The sequence below is a fragment of the Aotus nancymaae genome, unplaced genomic scaffold (assembly GCF_030222135.1).
Source record: "Aotus nancymaae isolate 86718 unplaced genomic scaffold, 86718_ANA_hifiasm-v0.15.2.pri h1tg000032l_0, whole genome shotgun sequence".
NCBI lineage: Eukaryota > Metazoa > Chordata > Mammalia > Primates > Aotidae > Aotus > Aotus nancymaae.
Genome location: NW_026988445.1, coordinates 4521690 through 4548656, shown reverse-complemented (window position 1 = coordinate 4548656; position 26967 = coordinate 4521690). Strand labels below are relative to the sequence as shown.

The following is a 26967-nucleotide window of genomic DNA, read 5'->3' as shown; positions in this document are numbered from 1 at the left end:
TATCAATAAATGAAAAATGTTCATCACTTACTGTTTAAGGCAGGGGTCCCCAATCCCCAGGCTGTGGACAGGTACTGATCCGTGACCTGTTAGGAACAGGGCCACACAGCAGGAGGTTTGCAGCAGGCGAGTGAGCATTATCACCTGAGCCCTGCCTCCTGTCACTTCAGTGGTGGCATTAGATTCTCATAGGAGCACGAACCCTATCATGAACTGTGCATGCGAGGGATCTAGGTTGCATGCTCCTTATGAGAATCTAATAATAAATATAATGTGCTTGAATCATACCAAAACCATCCCTCCTCACCTCCCTGTGCTTGGTTGATGGAAAAACTTTTTCATGAAACCAGCCTCTGGTGCCAAAAAAGTTGGGGACCAGTGGTTTAAGGTAATTAAAAGTTATTAAAATAATCTGAGAATTATACTATTTTAATTTACAAATACTGGAAGACATAAATAGATCTAGTTTTCTCTAATTTTAAATATTATAGAAATTTTATGAAATATTTCTATTATAATGAATTCAACTTTTTAAATTCTCAGCTTAAAGAACTATTAAATCTGGAAGTAGAGTACTAACACTGAAGCAATTGTATAATTTAATACGCACATTGCTATTTCCACAGAGATAGAACACAGCAACATGAACTTTTGAAAGAGGCAGGATATAAACAAGCCATCAAGCCTATCTTTACCTTTGTAACTTTTTTGAAGCTTTTAAAAGAACTTGTAGAAATCAAATTATTAGAATTAATTGTCTTTCAAAAATTTTACTCAGATGTTTTAGATAGTTTTCCCTAAGGACAGAATGAAAAATACGAACTTTTATATTATTCCAGCTCTATTTTCTCTGATGTTTCCTTCTAGCCATGTTTAGCTACACGCTAGTTTAAGAAACCTCAGAACAGCAATTCCAATTCAAGTTTCTATTCTGTTCTCTTCATTTAATACAGTTTTCCAAACTTTGCTTTAACTGTGCTTAGTTAGTTAGAGAACTGTATAACGCTATGTCAAAACACTGAAATTCCATAACCTTCCTTAAAATGGTTAGGAGGTGCCTTGTTTTAACATATTAATTGACTTTAAAACTCCTGCATAGCATAAAGTTTTTATGCATTATACTGGGTTCCGTTTTGCACCTAATTCATATGACTTGAATTTAGCTTCTTATGTCCATCCCTTTCTCTTAGCTCTACATGTCTCTTCATTATTCCAAGTCTTCTTTAAAGTTAATGGAAACTCTGAACTTCATGATGCAGATTGCAAAGGGAAATGAACATCTGTCTACATCTGCCATGTTGGCAAAGCATCCTAAAAACCTGCTACTAGAATGTTTATTTTCTTCCAAATATCAGCATGATCCAGGTGTCCTGAAACTTAAACTTTTGTGATAGAGAAAGAGAGGAGTTATAAAAATATTGAAAATGATTTTGAAGATGACAATACCACTGGTTGAATTATTTCTGAAGTTGTGAATTAGGGTCACTGTATTTTCCCTACAGCTTCATGCAATAGCAAAATTAAACTTAAAACTGTCAATGATATTAGTCAAACCAGAGCCATGTTTTCCATGGTAACATATTGTGATCTATTTTATAGAACATTACATGTGAGTATAACACTCTGGCTGTTTTTCACAATTGCACTAATATGGAATCCAAATAACAGTTTCTTACATAATAAATGTGTATTCTTTCACTAATCAGACATTTATATAATCCTATTAAACAAGGTATTATTTCCTAAAACCTTATTTTTCATTAAAAATGCCACTTCTGGCATTTCTTGACAATCACTGTAATTAATGATGTGAAAATTATCTGCATGATGGCATTTGAACAGTAAGAACAATTGGTTAACACTGTCAGAACTTTGTATCATTCTAATAATAATTGCCTCATGTTTGTTACTCTATTTCTAGCGCGTGGCTAGCATGTGTAATAGGTAAAGGAAACACTACTTATATTCAGCTGGATGAACACAAATCTTTGGGTTAAATAAAGGCATTAGGAATTATAGGTGGAGAATCATTGAACTTTTCAAAGAAAATTAATAGTGTTGTCTTCCGAGCAAGTTTGATCGTTTGTCTGAGACCTTTATAGAATTCTTTTTTAGAATGGAAACTTTTTCTAGCTAGCCTGATGTACTACGGGATTTTCTAGGACAGTATTTTCTATTCTAGGATCATGATATACTGGTGTACCATCTTTAAGGCTTTCAAGTTATTTGTTATTAGTAACAGCATGCTAATAATGGTGAATAATTTTAAAGATTGTGAACTTTTAAAAACAAGGTGTATCTTTATGTTTTATTTAAGGTAGAGGTCAAGGTAGCACTTTCGGAATCATACATAATCAGCCCTACATTATCCCTCCCATAGCCGCGTTCTGGGTTGCTCATAGGTATCTTATGTGTCATGGGGAAGGAAGTGAATAGTTACTGGAGGAAATAGCACTCTTGTGTTAGTTTTGCAGGTTTAGAGAATGGACAGTATCTCATACTGTTTTTTGGTACTGTTCCTACTTGTGTTTGGAATTGAAGGAGCACCAGACATAGTAGGCTTATGGAACTTAAAAATAAAAATAATCTTCGTTACTGATGAAAGTCAGATTAGAGATAATATCCTCTTTCCTGCAGGAAGACAAATTAGAAGAGAGAAAAATCAATGGGCTGATCTGAACATAGTTTGCTCCCTACCCCCCGACTCCCCAGATTCACAATCAGACGAGTTGTTCCTTATTTGGGATGGCATGAGTGGGGAAGATAGCCCCTAAATGTCACGTTAGAGAAATTCTTCCTTGGGAAACTAGAGGATGATTTTTACATGCAAAAATGGTTTCTATCATCTATAGCTGTTAACATAGTTTAAGTTTAGAGTTTTAGACAACCAAATATTTTAATAAGCCGTGGTATTTCATTTCTACCCTTATTATTCATTTCCATTTTTAATGTGATAATTCACACCATATTACATCAAGGGATCAATGTAACAAGTGGTAAGATGGTTCAGTTATCTCTGAGAGGAGTAAATGAACAAACATAAGATATAGAGATGGGATGAGAAAGAAAACAGAAGAGAAGATGACAGGCAACTGTTTTTATAAGGCTCTTGATATTCTTAATGCAGTAGTTTTCCCTCATCTGTGGTTTTGTTTTCTGTAGTTTGTGATCCATGGTTAACAATGCTCCCCAAATAGGTGAATCGACAGTACAATAAGATGTTTTGAGAGAGAGAGGCCGTATTCACATAGCTATTATTGTGATATGTTGTTATAATTGTTCTATTTTATTTTTAGTTTTTGTTGTTAATCTCTCACTCTGCCTAACATAAATTAAACTTTATCATGGATATGTATGTATAGGAAAAAGAACAGTATATATATCTGATTTTATCTTCCTGTCTATCTATATATACACTGTTCTTTTTCCTATACATATGTGTGTGTGTGTGTGTGTGTGTGTGTAGGTTATATATATTATATATGTAGGTTATATATATGTTTTTTATATATAGGTTTATATATATGTTATATATAAAAATATATATATATTTTTTTCCAGAGTTCATTCTTAAAGGGGAAATGAGAACTGGGGGAAAGAATCCTTCTCAGAGGGAGCTGTGGTGCAAAGAATCTAGAGGGGAACCTGACACTAACAGAAGATTGCTATTTCCTCCAATAACTGTTCACTTCCTTCCCATGACACATAAGATACCTATGAGCAACCCAGAATGGGGCTGTGGTAGAGATAATGTAGGGCTGATTATGTATGATTCCCAAAGTGGTAGCTTGACTTCTACCTTAAATAAAACATAAAGATATACCTTGTTTTTTAAAGTTAATATATATATATAGTTATATATAGTTTAGTACTATTTGTTGTTTTAGGTATCCACTGGAAATCTTGGAATGTATCTCCTGTGGATAAGAGGGGACTATTATATTCTTACCTGGAACAATAGATTAGATATGTAAAGAAAAATCATTCATGTGTTTAATAAAATTTTGTTCAGTGCTTATTCCAAACCAGAAACTGTATCAGCCACTAGAACTAAAAAGATGAAAGGAATAGTTCTTCTTGAGTGGGGAGACATATAAGTAAACCAAAGTGACAATATAATATATAAATGTTGAATCAGAGTAAACCTGGTGTGTTAAGAAAGCGCAGGGTATTGTGGGAGATTTAGAAGAGGTAACCGTGTTTGTGGTGGCAATGATGGTAATTGAGAACCACTGATAATTTCCCAGTAAGGAGGGAATATAAGCCAAATTGGTTCAGATACTGTAGTTGAGGAAGAGTGACAGTCATGAAATAAATTTTGTATTAAAAGACATGTAAGTATATGAGAAAACAAGGTACATTCAGCAATCCTGGGCAGTTCTGTGTAGCTTTGGTAGGTGGTACATTGGGGGAGTGCTACAATCCAGGGCAGTATCGGCCAAGATCATGAATCAGTGCTGAGCCAAGGAGTGTGAATGTTACTCTGAAAATGCAGAAGTCTGCAGTAACAGCAAATTTTCAGACTCCGAGTTGAAGATCCCTACCCCAGAAAGGAGAGCAACTACTTTGAGATAAGCGCTCTTTTAACCTGAGTATTACTTTTATGTTATGATATCATGAATGGGTATCCTATTTATACCCTTTCAAATGCTTTTATTTAGTTCACACTATAAATTGCCTTATACAGTATTCCTACACAAATGCATATTCCCATCCTGATTCTATCTGATTCTAATTTCTTATTAGACTGCTCTTGTATAATACATTCTCTCCTATTAGGATTATATTCCATTTTTCAGATGCTACAAACATCCAGCAAGTACTGTACTTCTTTTCATTGTCATCAGGTTATAGGTCTTCCAACTTCCAGTTTAACCTTATGCCAGACAGTCTTTTGGAATACTCAGCACTGATATTTATTTTTGCCTTTTAGGTTTTAGCTTTTGGCGTGTTAAATAGATTATTCTCCATCATTATTCTAGCCTTCAATGATTTTTCAAATTTTGTTAACATTTTCAACAGCCTTATTGTGGGATAAAGGTAACTTTAATCTAATCTAATAAATATTTATAGAAATAACAAAGGGCCACAGCTGCATGCTCTCTAGAAAGTCTGAATCTCAGCCCTAGGGGACTTTCCCAAATATGATTCTTCTTTGGGTGCTCTGCCTTAACACTAGGGATGGTGACTTTTTCCTGTCTTTTCTATTCTATATTCTTTAGAGTTTTCTGTACCCCTTAGGAAGTAAAACCATGTTGTAATCAATCATTCTCTATAAACTTTTCTTGTGCAAATTACTCTGTTGTTTCTGTGTCCCAGTTGTACTCTAATACAATACTCAACATATTTTCATGAAGAATTTGCAATAACATATGCAATAGAATAACAAAACTATCTTTCATTCAGATACTCCCTTGTATTGTTCAGTCTTTAATTATTCCCCTCCCTCAACCACCATGACATTTGGGGAAGGGCAGCTTCCCTCTGGCCCTTTGCAGAAGGCCCTTCAGACGATGCAGGCTCATTTCTAAGAGATAGTTGGCCAGATGTCAACCCTTGGCATCCTCACAGCATCGGTGTCTAATGCATGAAGCTGGTGAACACGTGATCAATCTCAGCTTGATCAGGGCCTCATGAATACCCTAACTGTTTTAGCCTTCCCCTAGGCTGAGAACTTTCTGAATTTTTTTCCCCCATCTCCTACATCCACCCTTGGGCCCTCTCAGAGGTGGAAGAATCACTTTGTCCCAGCCGTAGAAGGTCCCATAGTAGGCTCACTGGCTCTCAGCACAGCACCCTCACTGTTCAAGAAACCAGGAGATTCCTGCACTGAGCCACATCAAGATGGCGGCATCCATATTAAACCCCGTGCTGAGGCAGCTTCCTATCCTTTCTCTCTTCCTAGGTGCCAGTGGAGTTCAGGTTCCCCTCTAGACTCTTTGCACCAAAGCTCCCTCTGAGAAGGATTATTTGCCCCTAGGTCTCATTTCTCCTTATAAGAACTAACCCTCTCTCTCCTTTTTCTCTTTCTCTGCCTAAGTAAATCACTAAAAAAAAAAAAAAAAAAAGAACTAACCCTGGAAATATCTGGAATCAGAAGAATACCAGGAGCGGTAGGGTTATCGCCCTATCTGGGCTGACTATGGTGGCAACTACAAGGGTGGTATACCCCCACAGAGGACTCGAAATACATGGATTTGCAAGAATAAACTTGCTGAGAATCCCTGCTCCATCTGCCAAGATCACAAGTTGCATGTTGTACTCTTGGAACAGCTTGTCTGTTGGTGTCATCTTCCATGCTCCATACACTGGAGTCTGCATGAAGCCGCACAAGAGGTTGACCTGGGCCATCCAGGAAGCCAGGGATCATGGTCTCCTCAGGAACCACATCCTCTAGGCTGAAACTGGGACCTTGACCTCGGTATCTCTCATGGGGTTGTGAGTCCTCCGCCAGCCCCCACCCTGATCCCAGGCGACCCCTGGTACCCATGGCACAACTGGAAACAGCCACCAGAGAAATTGTCTCACCTTCCCCGGCTCTATCAGAGTCACCTCCGAGAAGATAGTGGCCGCCACCTGAATCAATACCCAAGGTGCCCCCCCACAACACCAGCGGAAGCCTCCTCCACTGAGCAGTCAGACCCCAAGGTGCTCTGTAGGAGGTGTAGACTGTGAAGAAGGGCCGTCTGCGGTGGCTCACGCCCGCTATCCCAACGTTTTGGGAGGGTGGGGTGGGCGGATCGCTTGAGCCCAGGGGTTCAAGACCAGCCTCGGCAACATGACGCAACACCATCTCTACAAAAAATAGAAAAATTACCCGGACATGGTAGCATGTGCCTGTAGTCCCAGCTATTCTGTTTGGGAGACTGAGGCAGGAGAATCACTTGAACCCCAGGAGGCAGAGGTTGCAAGATCATGCCACCGCACTTCAGCCTTGGTGACAAAAGTCAGACGCTGTCTAGAAAAAAAAAGACTGGAAAGGCCTAGGTTTACATGTTAGGGTATCACCCCAAAGAGCTGTGTCTTTTGTGGCCAATGGCAGATCCAGGAAAGAAATGAAAGTTGCTTATGGGGATAAATCTAGGCTGAGGGAGAGCAGTACAGATGTGTATCAGAAACCCCAACCCCTATATATTGAAAATAGATGGGCTTGGCTAAACATTGTTGCTGTTTCAGACATTTGCAAACTCAGCTTTTCCACAATAAAGCTCTATCTCCTGTCAAAAGAAAGGCAGGCAGGCAGATATGCAGGCAGGAAGGAAGGAAGGAAAAGAAAAAAGAAACCAAGAAACCCTGTGGATTAAAAAATCAGACCCTGAATGCTTAACTATTCCACTGTAAGCACATAAATAGGCTGGGACCTTCATATTGCTTTAGGATGCCCCTGCATATGGAACCTTCCTTCAATCTCCTATACAACAGCCCCACGAGGAAGCAAGCAGCAGCCACTCTGGCGTTTGTGTGTTTCACATTCCTACAACGTATTTGCTGTCCTTAGAGAACGAGGAGTTCCGGTCAGGTGCCTAATCGCCTCCACGCCCCATCTTATTTTTTAAAAACTTCTTTGTAGCTTCTTCTCTCTGCCCTCACAATCCTTCATGCATAGAAGTCCTGCTTGTCTAGAACTTGTCTTGTGTAAATTCCCCATTGCTGATAACAAATGTCTCCAAAATTTAGCAGCTTAAAACAATAAACATTTCTGTAGGTCAGAAAATAAGAAAATTTTCCAGTCAAGAAGTTGGCCTGGTGACACCTTTACCCCTTGGTGGTAGTTTACTAACCTTTAGTCTGGTGTGTTTAGTGTTTAGCAAGCAAACCAGTTACATAGAGGAAACATAGTTACTTCTGTTTTGGAGAACTGCAAGAATCTTCTCTTAAATTTTCTATCAAAAGGACACTATAAAAAGTGAAACAAGAACTAAAACATCTAAATATTCTTTGTTACAAATGGCACTTTTCTTATGTTATACTCAATAATAAAAGCAATCAACTGGTATTTACATTATTTCAATGTTAAAAATCTGAAATGTATTCTTAATCAAAAGTAGATGGGTATAGTTTATATAATTAAATAATTTGATAGGAAAGCAGTTAGCAATGATTCTTTACCAACTTGTGAAATGTAACTATTGTCTTTTTTTCTTTTCATTCTAGGTATTCAATACTTCTTAGACACTGACTTGTTACCATATACTAAATATTCCTATTACATCGAGACCACCAATGTGCATGGTTCAACAAGGAGTGTAGCTGTCACTTACAGGACAAAACCAGGGGTCCCAGAAGGAAACTTGACTTTAAGTTATATCCTTCCTATTGGCTCAGACTCTGTGACACTGACCTGGACAACACTCTCAAATCAATCTGGGCCTATAGAGAAATATATTTTGTCCTGTGTCCCTTTGGCTGGTGGTCAGCCATGTGTTTCCTACGAAGGTCATGAAGCCTCAGCTACCATCTGGAATCTGGTTCCATTCACCAAGTACTACTTTTCTGTACAAGCGTGTACTAGCGGGGGCTGTTTACACAGCTTGCCCATTACAGTGACCACAGCCCAGGCCCCTCCCCAAAGACTAAGTCCACCTAAGGTGCAGACAATCAGTTCTACAGAACTTCATGTAGAATGGTCTCCACCAATGGAACTAAATGGTAAGAATTCAAGGCCAAGATTCCCCTTCTTGGGTAAGACATAAATAAGAATCTAAGCATTGTAATTGTGCAATTAAGAGTCTAGCAATTGTATTCCTTTTCATAACTGCACAATATAATAATGGAGAAACAGTTTCTATAGATATACAATAGTGTTTGTCCTGGTTAGTGGAACAAGTGTATTTCTTCTAATAACAAATTCCATTCAATTAAATTGCCCCTTAAAAGGCTAATATTATCTTTGCTCTTAATGACATCTGCCATAACACAAATGATGTTTATAATTTGAGACTCACTTATGAAATGCATTATATTTGACTGTGTCACAAGTTAGGGCACCCATAAGCAGTACATTTAATCTTTTAAGCAAGAAAAAGATATAAAATAATACAAAAAATATGTATATAAGCTAACCGACTCCATTAAGTTAATTTTTGTATTCATACAATTGAACCCTTGGTTATATAGGCCAGATACACATTCACAGATTTTTGGTCATTTATATCATGTACATACTATAGCAAAATCTTTCTTTAGATTTTTAAAGTTATTTGGTAAAACTGGGTAGAAATTGACTATAACATTTATGCAAACAGGGCTTATGTTAAATTAAATTAAAACCTTCAAATTTGAAAGTATACAGACTGGAGCTACAATAATCAAATTCCCCGAAAGAACTGGCCATTCTTAATAGACCAGGCCATTCTTAATGACCATCAATTCTGAAAAAGATTGAATTTACCTGTGATAAAGTATAGTTATTTTTTGTCTATATGTTGTCCATTTTGGTTTGTTTTCCCCATGTGTATGCCTTAAAGGTATTTTATACATTATAAAAATGTATTTTATACATTCATCTATATATCAGTTTGTTGTCTTCTATGTACCTGTCATCTAGATTACTAAACTACTAAATCACTACAGTTTGAAGGCTTAAAAAATTGACAGTAATCTAAGTAGAAGGATAATGAAAATCTAGCATTCTTTAACTGACCTGTCCCTAACCTACCCCCAAAGTAACCCCTTTGTCTGATGAGTCACTTTGGTTCACTATTTAATTTCCCTAGGAATAATTATAAGGTATGAACTATATATGAGAAGATGGAGATCTACTAAAGAAACCACATCTGAGGAAACTCGAGTTTTTCAGAGCAGTGGTTGGCTCAGTCCTCATTCATTTGCAGAATCATCCAATGAAAATGCATTAAAACCTCCTCAAACAACTACAACCATCACTGGCTTGGAGCCATACACCAAGTATGAGTTTAGAGTCTTAGCTGTGAATATGGCCGGAAGTGTGTCTTCTGCTTGGGTCTCAGAAAGAACGGGAGAATCAGGTAAAGATCAATGCTTTAAGTTCTACTTTTAAAACCTCTGAAGGCAAGTGCTTCCTCAAATTAAAGTCAAAACTGCTAAAGTACATTTTGAAAAGCAAGAATTAGAAACTTCCATTGACCAAGGAAACATTTAATATATATGGGTTGGTTACATAAACAACTCAAGGTCATAAAGTACTTGCAGTAAGTTTTAGGGGGCAAAAGTAAATGCTTTAGTTATTAATTCATGGGGCGAAAATGGCTTAACTATAGCTATAGTCTTTGGGGAATGTTTGTCAAAAATAGCATTTGGTTTCCAGTCCTGAAGTGGATTGGACACATGTCTCATCTTGCTCCATATACAGCATAATTTATGTTCAAGGAAAGAGATAACTGTCACCAAGTCCACAAATTTGTCTTTGTTTTTATTTATCTTTCCAAAATAAATAGTTTAGATACTAGATTGTACATAATGACAGAATCCTGGACATCAAAATCTATAAGTCACAAGTGTGCTTGTAAGCAGTTGGCATGATGATAAGGAAGGAGGGCAACATACCTAAATTTTCTTGAGTATCTTCATTAAGGCAAATATTTTTAAGCCTCCACCTTATTTTTTTATATTAAAAACACTTTAAATTTCATGAGCCTTTAAGAAAAAAATTACACTTTCATTATGTGTTTAATCTGTAGATATCAAAGAAACCGAAGTCTTGATCTAAACTTGACCTGTTAGGAGTATGGAGGATGAGGGTACCCTTAAGTTGATGTCCAAGGAAATCATTTCATGAATAAAATGTGCATTGTACTTGAGCATCTCTTAATGACTATCAGCCATCTTGGACAAATAATAGAGCCATGATAGCACAAGTGATGAGGCATGGCATTCTGGAAGGGGAAAATCAAGGTCAGAAATGAAAAGTAATGGGTGAAACTGCAATACTGGGCCCTCATAATCTTATGGGTCACTGGCTAATGAAAGTGCAATGAGTTTCTTTGATAATACACCTTTGGTTAGCTCATTTAAAATCCCTATTAAGAGCTCAAGGGTGGCAGGGGGAAATGTATGTGTGTATGTACCCTGAACATTTCAACAAAAATTTAACAAAAACTTTGAGACATTCATTGGGGTTATTGAGAATGCTTTAGGCTTACCTGTTTCTGAAGAACAATATTCACTCAGCTGCATTGGATTGGCTCAATGACATATTTCCCTACATGGGAAATCCAGACCATCGCCATGCCTTTTTCTGAACTTTTTGGACTGAGATATTCTATTTTTGTGACTTCTTTCAGATACTCATAAGACTTATAATTTCCTACCTAACCATCCACTAATTATATTTATGAACACAAGCAAATTCCCTTGAGATTTTTATTTTGTAAATGGAAAGTAGCTGGTAGAACGAAGATGGATAATCTTGCAGGTAACATTTTAAAAAGTGAATACCTTTTACATATACCAGCATATTCTTAGACTTTTTCAAAACAGAATAGTTTGTAAGGTACAAGGTATTTCAGAAACTAAAAGGAATATGTGAATTCACTTTGAAGATATATAGGGACACCATTCATTGTTTTAATGTTGTTATTGTTCTCATTGATAGCACCTATATTCATGAGCCCTCCTTCAGTCATTCCCCTGTCTTCGTACTCTCTCAATATCTCCTGGGAGAAGCCAGCAGATAATGTTACAAGAGGAAAAGTTGTGGGTTATGACATCAACATGATTTCTGAACAATCACCTCAACAATCTATTCCAGTGGTGTTTTCACAGGTATTGTTATATTTAACTAACGTCCTTTCAGAATTGACTTAGGGCTTCATTTGGACATTTTTTGAGTTTGCAGAATTCTGTGACAATTCTCCCTCTATATTTAAATGGGGCATTTTTTTTCTTAATATAATATTATGTGTACAAGCCTCTGTATGTCACTTGATTTTTTTCCAGTATAAACATATATTGAAGCAAAGTTGGTATAATTCATTTCATAAGACTTGATTTTTCCATTTATCATGTATCCTTAAATATTTTACAAGAAGTTGACTTTCATTAACTGTGTACTATTATGTTATTTGGACACACAATAATGTATTTAACCAGTCCACAGTCAGTATATTTGTATTATATTAATTATTTTGGAAATATAAATAACATTGGTATAAACGTCTTATATGTACATTTCGTATACATTTCTACTTCCTTCAGAAAATTTGAAGAATGGAATTTATCACAGTTTATAACAAAATGAAATATGAATATGTTCAAGGTTTTGAATAAACAGGAACATATTGCCTTCTAATAATTCATCCTCCAGCTAGCAGTAGTGAGAATAATTATCATAGCTAAAAGTTGCTGAGGCTTTACTGCGTATGTGGACTAATTCATTTGATACACACAGCACTCCTAGAGGATGAGAGGTCCTCGTTCTCTCCAGTTTACAGTTGTGACTGGTATGCCTTTCTGCCCATTTTACCAGCCTCCAGGTGGCCAATACGAGAAGCTGGTGGAAGGATGTAAACTGAACAAGTTGTTCTGTGTACTTGTCTGTTCAATGCCTCTTCTGAGGGAGTTGCTCTTTGCTGGGCGTTAGCATAAGATAAAAAGATCTTTACACTTTATGCCTACTTCCATAGATCTAGCCACATTTTTCTTTCCCAGAATTCCTAGTTCCTGATCCTTCCATCTTTCTTTTTTCATGCCTGTGACCAATATATCTAAGCCACTGTCATATCGTCCAGGTATGTTTTATCTTGAGACACATCTCTTTCCACACAACATGGGTGACCAGGTGAACTGCCTGAAGTTCTGCCCATTGAGAGGATTTCTCCTCTCTGCTGTTTCACAGGGCCATCTCTGACAAGGGTTGTAGAGCAACAGCCACCGTGTTTGACTTGGAACCATTTACCAAGACATCCTGTCTGTGAACTAAACTCTGCTTTATTTTCCCATTCTTTCAGCTCTGAAGGTACCTCCCATGGGTTATTGATATGAACTGAGGTTGAGCCACCAGTATAAGAATGGTGGATGTCATGGGGGTCTGAACCACCTGCTTGCAGTGTATTATGACTTTTGGCTCTGCTTATACCCAATCTCAGACATCCACTTCCATTTTATGATGAATTTGTTTTGGGCCCTCCTAACCTCAAGACTTGGCTGAGACAATTCCCAGATTATAAACAAGTGGCTCTAGCTACATGGCTATGTGGTAACCCATACCAGATGTTCTGTTTTTACTGAAGCCTGAAAGCATGCTAGGAGCCATTTAGCAAATGGTATATAGTTTTTGTTACATGTTATGCCTTTCTTCCAAGCTCTTGAGGTTTATCTGCCTTGTGATTCTCTTTCTGTATGTGCCTTGCAACATCTTTTCCCACAATGCTTACCTCTAGTGCTGTAAAATTTTAAAATTTACTGTACGTTATGTCCCAAGTGGCTGACCTGCCTGTACCACAGGCTGGACCTGGTGCAGAGCCCTTTCCTGCTCTGCAGTGCACTCAAAGCTGGCAGCATTCAATGTTACTCAGTAAATTTCTCAGAATGGTATTCTCAAGTGTGGAATATGCTCCCTTCAGAACGTGAACAAGTTTACTAGAAATTCTGTTTCCTTCTTAGTGGTGGTAGATGCAAGGTGCAATACTTTGTCTTTTATTTTGGAGGGGATATCCTAGATGTCTCAGGCCACTTGGACTCCTAAAAACTTTACTGATATGGCAGATTCCTTAATCTTCATAATGTTGCTGTTCCACTTTCTAGAATACATACGTCTTACCTCTGCATACCTACCATTTCTTGCTTTGATTCATTTAATACGATGATATTGATATAAAGAAACAATACTGTCAAGAAGGCTTTTACAGTTTGTCTTAAATTGGTGATTAATCACCTTCAGATTTTCTTTATCTTTCTTCAGTGCATTGATAGCAACCAGCAAAAGCCATGCATAGTCCTTATGATGACTAGTTTCCCCAGAGCAGTCCTTATAATTACCACTTCCACCAAACCAGTGAATTACCTTCCACTGGCAACTCATGCCAGTTCACCACTAATGGAAGCTTAAGGGTTGCACCACTAGGGCATGCTGTGGACTATCAGTACTCTACCTGCTAGCGGTGATGAGATCCTCATTGTAAACCAGCTGGTGGATGATGGAAATCCAGAATATCATTTTAGAGTCTCCTTCCTAAAGCCATTCCTGGTACGACTATCTTAGGGCAAATTCCCCTGGAAACAGGCTCTCTCTTGGTAGAAGACTGAGTACAGAGGTTTATTGGGGGAGCACTTTCAGAAATAACAAGCGTGAAGTGACAAAGGAGTAGGACTGAGCAGTGAAGAAGCTGAGCTGCGAATCAATAGTAGAAGCAGCCTCAGCTGATTCTGTGGGTGGTTCTGGAGCTGAAATGACCCTCTTAGCATGTTTCAAATTAAGTCAAGAGGTCAGATCTTTGTACCCTACAGTATTTGTGTCCTTGGGCTGGTATAGCAAATTAAACTGAGTGGCTTAAAACAATGGAAATTTAGGTGTTAGTAGCGCCAAGTCCTCCACAGGCTCGAGGAGACAATTCTCTTTCACCTTCCCATGGCTCCTGGTGTTCCTTGGCTTCTGGCAACATAACTCTGATATCTGCCTCTCTTCACAAGTCCTTCTCTGTGTCTCTGTTTCTTCTTCCCTGCTGTGTGTCCATCTCGTTTCTACCATAAAGATGCCAGTCATTGGATTTTAAACTATCCCTAAATGCAGGATGACAACTAATTATATCTGCAAAGAACCTATTTCCAAATAAGCTCTCATTCTGAATTTTTGGAAGACACTATACAATCTACTGCTAATAGGTTTGCCATTTTTTTCTAAGTCTTTTTAGTGGACAGAATACATATACAACACACAATTTTATTTTATATACTAGATGACAAAGAAGAGCCAATAAAAAATTTATGATTCCTTAATTTTCATTAATCTGGTAATGTGTTGACTCATTTGCAACTGTCTCATGATGAAAACACAACTGGTATCATACATACCTTTTAACTTAAACAGGTTAGTCTACCAATCTGGTATACCATGGGATTTAAGGTAAATTTAGTTATAACTTCCATAGGGTCTTTGCCATGTTATATCTCATATTTATACTTGATGTTTTATTTTGTTGTTTTTACTGTTCTTTTGTTTTATAAACTATTCTTTGTTTGTAAAACACACTTTTGATTTATCTATTATGTCATAGTAGTTATTCTAAGAAACAAAAATAAGGAGAGAAATATCATACATAAACATACAGACTTAGAAGTCAACTCGTTTGTTCGTATTCCACGTCTCCCAGTTGTTAGCTATATCACATATGTCTTCTGGTTTTATTCATCTGTGAAACGGGAAAACCATTTCTGCTTACCCACCTGCTTAAAGAGCTTAATAAATATTGACACATTATTATTACTGATTATTATTAATGGTATGGAACTATATTATACTTTATAAACTAGCTATCATTTAATGGGGCAGGAAAATAAATCTTTTGTTGTTGTTATTTAAAAGGCTGCTCCTTATGACTGAACTGGAATAAGGACATAGATATATCACCTTATTCTCTTTTTTATTTTTATTTTCATTTTTTGAGACAGCATCTTGCTCTGTCACCCAGGCTAGAGTGCAGTGGTGCAATCTCAGCTCACTGAAACCTCCTCCTCCTGGGTTCAAGGGATTCTCGTGTGTCAGCCTTCCGAGAAGCTGAGATTACAGGTGCATGCCACCACACCTAATTTTTTTTTCTTTTTGTATTTTTAGTAGAGACAGGGTTTTGCCAGCTTTGCGAAGTTGTTCTCTAACTCCTAGCCTCAAGTGATCTACCCGCCTCAGCCTCCCAAAGTGCTGGGATTACAGGCATGAGCCACTGCCCTGGACCCACCTTATTCTCTTTTGAACTCTCTCCACTGCAAATCAGTCATCCTCATTCTCTATTTAAGGAAATGAAATCAAAAGTAGCAGAACAAAGTCCAATTTTTTGCCTTCTCAATGATTAAATTTGTATCTAAACTGATCTGTCTTGTCATAGTCTTCGGAAATAAATAGCCAAAATTCCTGGGGAAAGTCTACTGTAAAAATAACTATTAAGAAATTTTTGCCTAAGAATGAGGCAGGGGGAATACATAAAAGTGGGGATGATGTAGGATTCATTGTAGGAGTTCAAGCTGCTGTAGAGTTTTTCCTACCCTTTTGAAGACATATTTCATGAAAAACGTTCAATGAGATAAATCTTTTAAGACTTATAAATTGACTCTATGTACATGATAAAGACAAAGTCTATCTAAGTGATAATTTTATGCTGCAAGTTCTGGGGCAAATAATATCTTTTGAAAATAATGCGATTTATAATAATCATCTGTAGAGAAGTAAAAGTCCATCAAAATAAATTTTAGTGTAGATGTTTTCTTTCTTATTTTATTTCATTGTGGGTTCTTGCTACAAAGAATAATTTGTTTAAAAAATAATTCAACTTCCTAAATTAAATAAGAAATAGCTTAATGTATTTTATTCTAAAAACAATTCCATTTTCTAAAAATTTACATTGGATTCTGCGAGAATTCTTCTGAAAGGATATTATAGCATTATTCATAAATTTATTCATAAATTCATAAATAATAATTCATATTTATAAATAATTCATAAATTATTATTCATAAATTTAACTCGGTTTGACGTTTATTTTACTTGGGAAATTTTCAATCAAATTTCACAGAAAAGAAAAGTTTATATCTTCAGTATATCAATAACGATTTTACAATTAGAAAAATATTGCTTGGTATTTGATGTTTTTCTGATTTCAAAATGCAATTGCAAGGAAATAGTTTTAAATTATTCCTAGAGTTTTAGAATCTTTAAAACTACCTTTATTTCTGAACATTATTGAAACACTGTATCCTACATTCCAATCTCACTGTTCTTTAGAACTACTCATGTAATTCATGACATTTTAAAGTCAACTCCTAGGCAAATATTCCAAATGAATTTTTTTTTGTGCCCCTAAAGAGAAAGTCTCTAGAAAACTACTACAAATGTTAGTAGTGAACTTTATATTTATTTGTATTTATACTTACGGAAGATTATTTTATATAACTATATAGTAGTAGCTCTAAGAAAATTAGTTTTGTACTCATAGTGTCATACTCTCTGTTTTAATGACTTTTATTTTCTGAATATAATTTCTAGTGGCCGTTGTACCTACAACCTAAACAAATTTACATGGCTGCTTTTGATGACTTCTAATTATAAAAATAAAACCAACTCTCAGTGTTCATTGTTTAATAACTTATTTATGGGCTATGAGTTTTCTCTCAGTCTTCTTTGCTCAAATCTGCTATTTTCATTTGAAATTATATGATAAAGATAATGTTTCAAAAAAGGTAACTGTTTGATGTAATCTGTCCATGTTTGTATAAGAAAGATGATTGAGAATTGATCTAATGTGGATGCTCAGTAATATGTTTAATGTTTAATTTTTTCCCTTTTTCTTCTGTGACATTTTTTTTCTTAAAGAAAATGATAGTATTGATTTAACATAGCCACAACATGTCTTTCTGTTCTAGCACCTTCAAATAGCCTGGGTATTACTGCAGTGGGTTACTTTTGGCCAAGCCCCATGGCTTCGTTTGGACTTTATCATGATAACAATGACGGTGTCACCATGTTTATCTCTACCATTGGTGACAATAACCATACCACCACGCTGCTTTATGAGGCAATAACTTGGTTTTCTCATTTATCCACTCAGGAACTGGATTATTACCTCATAAAACAGTGTGATTGTACAATTATCAATTAAATCCTGGCTTGTTGAGACTCTTCAAAAAAAAAAAAAATCCTTTTCCTAATGGTGGTTGGCAATAATTCCCTCTGTCTGAATTCATGGAACTTTGACTGCCAAGGTTATATTTTCGCACTGATTACCTATTATCTGATTTTTTTTTCCCTTGAAGCTGTTGCACACTGCTAAATCTCAAGAACTGTCTTACGCTATAGAAGGACTGGAACCTTACAGGATATATGAGTTTACTGTTACTCTCTGCAATTCAGTTGGTTGTGTGACCAGTGCTTCAGGAGCAGGACAAACGTTAGCGGCAGGTAAGCAAGTTTTGATGGATATGAAAATTTTTTGCCTATCAAGAAAAAAAACCTATAACATTCAATACCTTCTCTACTTGAGACTTTATATTTTATTTCTGCTTTCTCCTCCTCCCTCACTAACCCTGATTGCTTCCTACCTTGACATTTTTAAACAACAAAAACAAAAACTTAACTTTAATTGGTACCTAGACTCTATGAGTTACAGCTGTGTCGTAAGAAATATAATTAGTTGTAGAGTGACTCAAGAGCTTAGCCACCAACCTGTGTCTTAGCAGTGTCCTGATAATTGTGAAAAACATTTAGAAAGCTGCTTATGAGGACTTTAGGATACCTCTTTCCTCAGTCTAGGCATTTTTTATGGGGGTAGATCTACTGACTCCTGTCCCATGGGAACATCTAGAAATTACTATGTGACCTGGTGTTATATTTGGCTTTTATGAAATAGGTTATTGTTTATTATTAATAAGAAGCTCTTGAGTTTATAAAATTTACATAAAGGAATTGTTATCAAGTATAATCTTAATAGAAGTGGTTTGTATAATTTGTGCTTGCTTCATTCAGGACTAACTGGATTTATATAAACCTGATTACATATATTAGTAAGACCTATGAAACCAATTATTTTGCATTTAGTATATTTTCAAATCAGTGTTTTTCTGATTCTAGATAAAAGCTTAGTTTCCTGGTTCTCTTTAAGGAGGTGTTCATGTGTAAGGAGAGTAAGACATTCTAGGTGAATTACAGATATTATGAAAACATGTTTACCTGTAAAAACATTTCCTAGACCTCCTCCCCAAATCTCTTCATCCTGTTAATTATAGGTCCAATTATGTAAGGTATTTTTTCTTGGTTCTGGAAAAATTTCTTAGCTCAAATGATCTCATCCAAGTAATTTTATTTTTTTCAAAATTTTCGTCAATGCAAACAAGTTTGAAATTCTAAGAAATTATAATTTACTAACTTTATAACTGAACACTTTGTATTCTTATATATTTTATATATATGCATTTCAGATGTATGCATACATTTATGGGGTACCTAGCTTGTACAAAACACTTTTCTCCTATAAAACTGTTTTTGTATACAGACAAAATTATTGTTATTGAAGGTTTACTGTATTATTGAAGGTTTACTGAATGCTGTATATGGGTAACAAAGGAGAACTCTATCTCCTTTAAGAAAACTGATACAATTTCAGACTAGAAGACAAAAATTAAAATAAGAATCAGTCTTGCAAATTGGAGAAAGTAAAAATGGAGACAACACAAGCTGAAGACTGGCTGTGTTATAGTAGGGGACATAGGGATCCCAACCATGTGGCTGTGCACAACTGGAATCACATCCTCTTGGGGTTGGAAAACATGTAAAAATAATCAAGCATTACTGTATAGCCAGTTTCAATATATTCTTTGTGATATTCTCCCCAAGTGTTTGTCTAATGTATGTTTGATACCTTCAGTGTTACGGAAACTACTATGTCTCAGGCAAAGCTATACCATCTTTAGGCACCTCTTTTAAAATGTGATTTCTTAAACTGATCTATTTGAAGGTAGAAAAGTTAAATGATTTTGATTTGGGAGACTGAGAAGATATCTCATTAAACACTATTTCAGATAAACTAAAAGAATGGTCAAGATTTTTGCAGATATTTACTGAGCACATACCATATCTCCTGGTAACTTCTACTCGACATTCTTCTATTTCCTTGGGGGCTGTGGTTAATCTAATTTATCATCTGTCCAATAACATTTTAAATAACAGTATATCCACCAAAGTCTTTTCTCCTTTAGGCTGCATATTATGGTGGCTCCCATCTGTACCTCATATGCAGTAGTGTCTGGAGCTGTTATTAGTATAATTCTTGTAGATGAGATCTAGTCTGGCTTTTCATAGACAGAAGCAAACTAAAGAAGCTGAAGAGAGACATGCCTGACCCTAGAAACTAGCTGGATCCTGGAGATGGGAATAGAAAATCAGGAAACATGTCTACAGAATGGAATCTCCCTGCTCTATGCATTAGTGATAACATTTGTGCTAATAGTATCTTCAGTAGTTGCAGTGGCGAGTTCCTGTTGTTTGAAAGACAATGTACCTGGGTGCTCTGGACAACATTCATTTTAGTTACTGGTGAAGCTATTAAAACCACTCCTGTCTACTGGCAGGACTGTGAGGTAAAACTAACTAATCAGAGCATTTACTGAGCACATACAATGTGCTAGTTACTGTTTTAGGGGCTGGCACTGTTCCAGGTACCGATGTAGTGAAAGCAGAGATTTATGAAGACTTCTCTAGCAGTAGAGTACACAATAGATTAGAAGAGAGGGTATGATAGAGTCTGGTAGATTTTTTTTTTTTGAGAGTCAATAAGAGAGTAAATCAGATAAGTAGAATCCTCCCTCTACTTTTTTGATCCTTCAAAGACAGCACTGGAAACTTAAATTTGCTAAAAGTCATGTGATGTGAAAGTCAGTTGACTCACAAAAATACGTAAGGGAAAAAAATGATTAGCCACATTGCCAGAGTTTCGACGTGGGCTCTGTCATTGACTAGCTTTGTGACCGTGTGTAAATTGTCTAATCTCTGAGTCTTAGTTTCCCAATTTATAAGTAAGTATAACTTATTTTATAGGGTTCTGATGAGGATTAGAAATAGTTAATACATTTAAAATATTTAAAGCAGTACCCATCACAGTCCATTCTCAATAAAAATTTATTGCCTTGATTTTTATAACACTTTTATTAGTCACAGTATAAATGTTATAGAATTTCTCATGTTATCAAAATCAAGGAGAGTTTACTTTACAACTTTGAATTTCTAACATTATTATATATAAAAATGAAGAATTCTAAAACTAAGGATTGTATTGTGAAAATAAATCTTAGAAAGGCTTACAATCTGAAAGCATTGTTTATTTTCTGTAAGAAGTATGTCATTCAGAGTTATGTACATTTCAAAAGGTGGCTCAAAAACAACAAATTTCACATTTGTTGGTTGCAATATAGCGTTAATAATGTGCCATAAATATATTACTACATTTTATTGTGAATACTCAATTCAAAACCATCTCTTGAGGGCTTACTATTTAAAGCACTATGGAGGATTTGAAGGTAATTATACCCAGAATTTGGGTTAAGGAGTTGAGATCCAACAGGTAGGATTAATACCATGGGGACATGTGCTAAGGGCTGTTAGAAAGGTGGAAAAAAAATGCTATGGGAGGGTAGAAAATAGGATAAATAATTTTGATTTGGGAGACTGACAAGATATCTCATTAAATGTTATTTCAGATAAACTATAAAAGAATAGTAAAGACTTTTGCAGGCATTTACTGAGCACATACAATGTGCTAGTTACCGTTTTAGGGGCTGGACTGTTCCAGGTACCGATGTAGTGAAAGCAGAGATTTATGAAGACTTCTCTAGCAGTAGAGTACACAATAGATTAGAAGAGAGGGTATGATAGAGTCTGGTAGATTTTTTTTTTTTTGAGAGTCAATAAGAGAGTAAATCAGATAAGTAGAAATGAAGATTGAAAGAAGGGAATGGAGTGACTTCAAGGAAGAGAGACCTACAAGTTAAGCAGTGGGAAGAATGGACGATGATAGCAAATATTGTAGCCCTTGGTGGTGCCATTAAATAAAAGGGGAAAGATGAACAAATAACATATGGGAGAAATAAACTTGTGAGTTTATTTGATCATTTGGTAGAAACACATCCATGACAATTATAACATCCAGCAGCAGAAAATGCAAATCTGGAGCTTAAACATGATGCAGATTTTGTAATCATTTGCCTATAGATGGGAGCTAATGCTATAGGTTATAATAAATTAGCAAAAGCAGAGAAAATGCAAAACAGATATCCAAAGAAAACACCTAAGTGAATATTCTATTCAGGAAGAAAGGAGAAAGGAGGAGTGAATAGAGATACGGTCAGAATTAGGAAAAGAACTGAGAGGAAGCAGTATCATGAAAGTCAAGGGAAGAGAGAATTCTAGGAGAATGTTGTCTGTAGTGTCATATGATATAAGGAAAGCAAAAGAAATATCACCTAAAATGGATGTGAGGTCACTGGTGACTCTCTGGAGATTACTCTAATTAGCATGGTTGAAGCAGAAGCTGGAACATGAAGGATTGAGCAGTGGCAGGAGAAGGTGTAATGGTAAATTTCAAATGTGTGGTTTTTATTCTTTGCCAAAATTTTTCATCTACCCAATTTTCATTCTTTAAAAAATTGCATTACCTTTTGCTTCCATATAAAATTCTTTCTTTTCTAAAGAAAAGTTTATTTTAGTGTTTTTTTTTTCTGGAAAAAAGTTTATTTTCTAATTCCTTAATATATTTTATTAGACCTATCTGATTCTTCATCTGCCCAGCAGAAAATAAAGTCTCCTATATGACAAAAGTATGAAAAATAATTTTACTTACAGTTGGGTTTATTACAAAATATACCATTTTTAAGGTTGTTCAGTGAAAATAAACTTATTTGCTTTTATTTGAATACCAGGCAAAATTATAAATCCATCATCCTTCTTCCCTATTCAGTAGATGAATGTGTTTTTCTAATTTGTTTTCCAAAATAAAACATCTGATAGAATGTATAGACATTAAATCATAGAAGTAAACTGGAGGCCTATAATAAGGCCAGTTCTTTTGAATGGTCAACAATTGGGTTATAGGAGAGTAATAAAAGTTGACTTGCAACTTTATGGTTCATCCTAGTCTGTTCTTCTACTTTTAACGTTGCAATTTGGAGAGTATATATTATTTCAATGAATTCCAATGGATTTGTGAGAAATTTATGTCTAATAGCTCACATGAGCTCATTATCAAAGATCAAAGGAGACTAGTGACCAATCAAAAATTTTGAAAAAGAGCACCACAAATTAGAAGTAGTAATTAGCCTTTTAGAGCCATTGAATCATGAAAAGATATGTTGCCTCCTTAAATCTCAGTCTCAAAAATCAAAAAGATACTTGTGAAGATTTAGCTGGCTGTTTCATTAAAAAGCCTGAGAATTATAATTGGCTCTCTCTTGTTTTAAACATTTTTTTCAATTAAATATGTGATTAGAATGGGTGCATTTCATCCAGAGTATTGCATTGCTGCTTCTTTAGTTTTGATACCTGTGACCAAGTCTGAGAGCTGATTTGAGAGAGATGTTCTCTCAGGAGCAGCAACATCTCTCTCCATTGCAAAATCTTCAAGCAGTGTTATTTATGGCTTTGGAGTTGCTTCTGGGTGTATAAGGGTAATGAGTTGATGAACTGGGCCCTCTTAAAATTCTTGTTATACTTTTCTTTAAGATTATCCTTTTAATCTAGGAAATTTGTACATTTCTGTCCATTGCAAATTGAATTTAGTTTAAACCCTTCTTATGAGAAATTACTTTTGGATATCCATTCCTGAAGGGACAATGTGATATTTCCCTTGCCTGTTTTAAATTGACCTCCATATTACAAGCTTAGAAGTGCCCATCTCACATTAAGCAAGTAATTAGTGTGCATTAAATTTTCTTTCTGAATCCAAAGTAAAATGTATAGGCTGTTTGCTGCTGGGTTGCAAACACGCATTGTTTTGCATTCGGGTACATAAGTCTTTTCCTTGTGAATAGGAGCCAGAGTGATTAAACAAGCACTCTTAACATGTTAATTTATAATTTTAATTACAATGATCTTGTATATATAGTCATTAGTGAATACTAATATAAATATTTTTCTACCTTTTTATTCATAATGCATAAACCAATCACCCAGTTACTTCTCTGAGGTTGCTTGTTTTTGTTTCATAATACAATCTTTGTTCTTAGTTATGAATGCATTTTGTTCATTCCTGTCTTCAATAATCCCTCATTAAGCTAGTCACTTTCTGCTCCATGCTAAAAAGGAAAAATTATCATGCAAATGTGGCATGCCATATTAAAAAGCACATTACCAAACACTTTTGTTGCTGTCCTTCAATTAGTTTCCCTTCTTTGAATTTAATTCCATTTGTTGTTAAACTACTGACTTGATGTATGGACTCATGAATCTGAGACTGCTGCCAAGAAAGTAGGGGAAAAAAATCAAAGCCTCTTCGAAGGGCTGCAGAGGCGAGCTGAAATGAATTTGCTTCACCTTTGACGAGAACACTTGAACAGCATTGGAATCCTCTGATGATTCAACTTGGCTAATTGTCCAATTATTTATTTCGAGAATAAAGGCACAGTTTTACAATTAGGAAAGTATAAAGTAGTCTGAGAAATTTCGTAATGACAGATGACTTAAGTAACTTCTGAGATTAACACTATCTGCAAAACTTGTCCCACCAATTGTTTTCAGGCAGCAGTTCTCGTGTCTTAGCATCAGTGAAATCCTGAATACACTGAAAATTTTTTGTTTGTTTGTTTTGCTTTCAACAGAAATTATTTTGCACTTGTAACCAACATGTCAAATTTCCATGGCTCTTAAGTAATGTTTAAGTTATATTTCTCTTGATTAAAAGCTTTTGGTTCAAAGCAATACTTTTTAATTGCCTAATGATATAAGTCAGTTCTTAGGAAAGAACCGCACATTTAGGAGTTCATTTGCAATATAACTGAAAAATTCATTGCATGGCAGTAAAACAATTTACTGTTAATTACAAGGAGAAGAATTTGCTGTAGCATGCTCACAGATTGCCATGAATCATGCAGCACTCCTAGAGATTTATAACAGATGTGTAAGTGGGATGAATTAGCAGGGTTTAATAACAGAGACACAAATCATGCAGACTTCAAGGAGCTTTAATTGATATACTAGAATGTGACGGGCATGAATCACTCAGCCATTCAACAGCACTGTAACATATGGTCAGCTCAATATGCCGCATCTTAAATCGGTTGGTGAGTCGTAGGTTGTCCCATATGGTGGAAGCAATATATTTTTCATGATTAAAAAAAATGCATCCATTTTTTAAAGAAATATGATTGCAAAGCATGTTTGTTATTGAACAGTCACCTGAATGCCAGACTGCTTTATTTAAATGCTTCTTTTTCAACATGGCAGCTTCTCAAAATAAATAGGGGCTACTCCTCGTAATACCAGATCGCTGGAGGCATTATGAGAACCAAATCGGGTGCTTGTTGGCACACTCGATCCACAGCAAGCCTATAGAAAAGCACAGCTGATGATTGCTGTGATTGTCAGGGAAATCCTTCAGGCTGTGGCAAAACAAACAAATGAAAGGATGATGTCACTTTCAGAGGAGTTCAGGAATGCCCAGCTTTGTAAATGGAAGAAAATGAGTTGAATGAGAGATCCCTACTTAGCAGGGTAAAAAGGTGGCTGTGATAATACCATGACCCTAATGTAACAATTGGATGAAACATTTTATACTAACTTCTTAATTAAATGCTCAGTCCTTCAGGGGCATTTGAAAAGAAGCCCTGGCTGGTCATCACAAAGATGGTAGCGCATATTCCACGTCATTCTTCAAGAATTATTTCAGTATCCGGAAACAGGTACCCTGGTTGAAGACTGGTAACCAGTAGTGTGCAAACATGTTTTTATTGGAACTGGGATCTGGCAGCTTTTAGAAAAGCTTTTGCTGCATTAGTAAATCTGACAGACTTGAAAAAGGAATATTGCAGCCTTAGAACTGTGGCTGCCAGAATTTAATGTCAACAATTAAAATTTATTTTGATCCTTACCTAGTGTTTATTACTGTTTGTATACACAACAGACCTTACTAATACAGAGATGCACTATTAGTTGGAATTACCATCTGTTCAGAGTGAAATGCTGGCATCTGTCTTAGATGCTAAAACTAAAATGATATTATTTCTAAGAAAACAAAATTAACTGCTTTTTACTCACCAACTTTAACTTGCAGTGTGTAGTTGTATCCAAGGAAGAGGCTTGTTTGTGATCACCTCTGTGGCCAGGTCTGCATTTAGACGTGCGACTTTACCAGGGGCTCTACTGGCCTTTTTGGCATGTGGAAATGGCATGTAGAAATCACACTTCCAATACACAATTTTAGCTTTATAATGTACTATGTATCCTATAAGTCATTAAAACAACACAATCAGACTATGTAAAAATTGACTGAATCAGAGAGGCTTTAGTATGCAAAATATTTTGACAGATGTGCCCTAAAAAACTGCAAGGAAGGAAATTTAATAGGCAAAAATTCATCTGAACAAAGTTGCTATAGGTCCCACAGTGACACCTTTAGGAAAATACAAACTGTATCTTTCTTCTCTGTTAGACTATTTTAAATTTTCTCCCGCATTGACATATATAAAAAATTTACATTCAGTGCCCCCTCCTTTTAATTTAAAGCCTAAGTATCCTATTAAAAACGGTCTCTAGCTTTTGGAAGTTAGAGAATTTGGAGGATCAAGGACAATGGTAGTTTCCATTCTGATGTTAGATCAGTGATGCTACTTTCTGAGAAGCCAGACTTCTATATATCACAAAATAATAAATTGTGTCACACCAGCATTTAATGCATGTACACAGTGCATTAACTGTAACTGTAGTACATTTATTTGTGCTGGAGAAGACTTGAAAATGATGAAAAAATCAATACTTTGCTGTCAGAGAAGCAAGTGTTACGATGCATTTAAGTAGTTAATTGCATAAGCCCCATAAAAGCTTCAAGTTTGGGTAGCAAGGATGCCATAATTACAGTCCAAGCAACTACCTTTTATTAATGGTGGACTTTAGGGAACGGTGGTTGCTATCATCATTGCTGCTGTATGTGCAGTTTAGAAATAATGGATCCTTTTCTCTCTTCATGTGTGGGATGCTAGTTTTGTGCAAAATATTGTGATCACCAGAACAAGGTAACATTTGTTCATTGTGTTCACTCAACTTCTTTAAAGGCAGGGTTTTCTAGTTTTTTTAATATCACAGAACAC

At 35.8% G+C, this 26967-nt stretch overlaps 1 protein-coding gene and 1 pseudogene across 1 annotated transcript in view; both read left to right on the top strand.

Moving 5' to 3' along the window:
- The window catches only part of USH2A (usherin), a 775604-nt gene that overhangs the window by 210697 nt on the left and 537940 nt on the right, over nucleotides 1-26967 (top strand). Inside the window, exons 17-20 of the mRNA XM_064383503.1 lie at nucleotides 8155-8649; nucleotides 9717-9986; nucleotides 11573-11742; nucleotides 17938-18082. Coding sequence (XP_064239573.1) covers nucleotides 8155-8649; nucleotides 9717-9986; nucleotides 11573-11742; nucleotides 17938-18082 — 1080 coding nt within the window. The remainder of the gene's footprint in view (nucleotides 1-8154; nucleotides 8650-9716; nucleotides 9987-11572; nucleotides 11743-17937; nucleotides 18083-26967) is intronic.
- Nucleotides 5594-7527, top strand: LOC105721898 (small ribosomal subunit protein mS40-like; annotated as a pseudogene).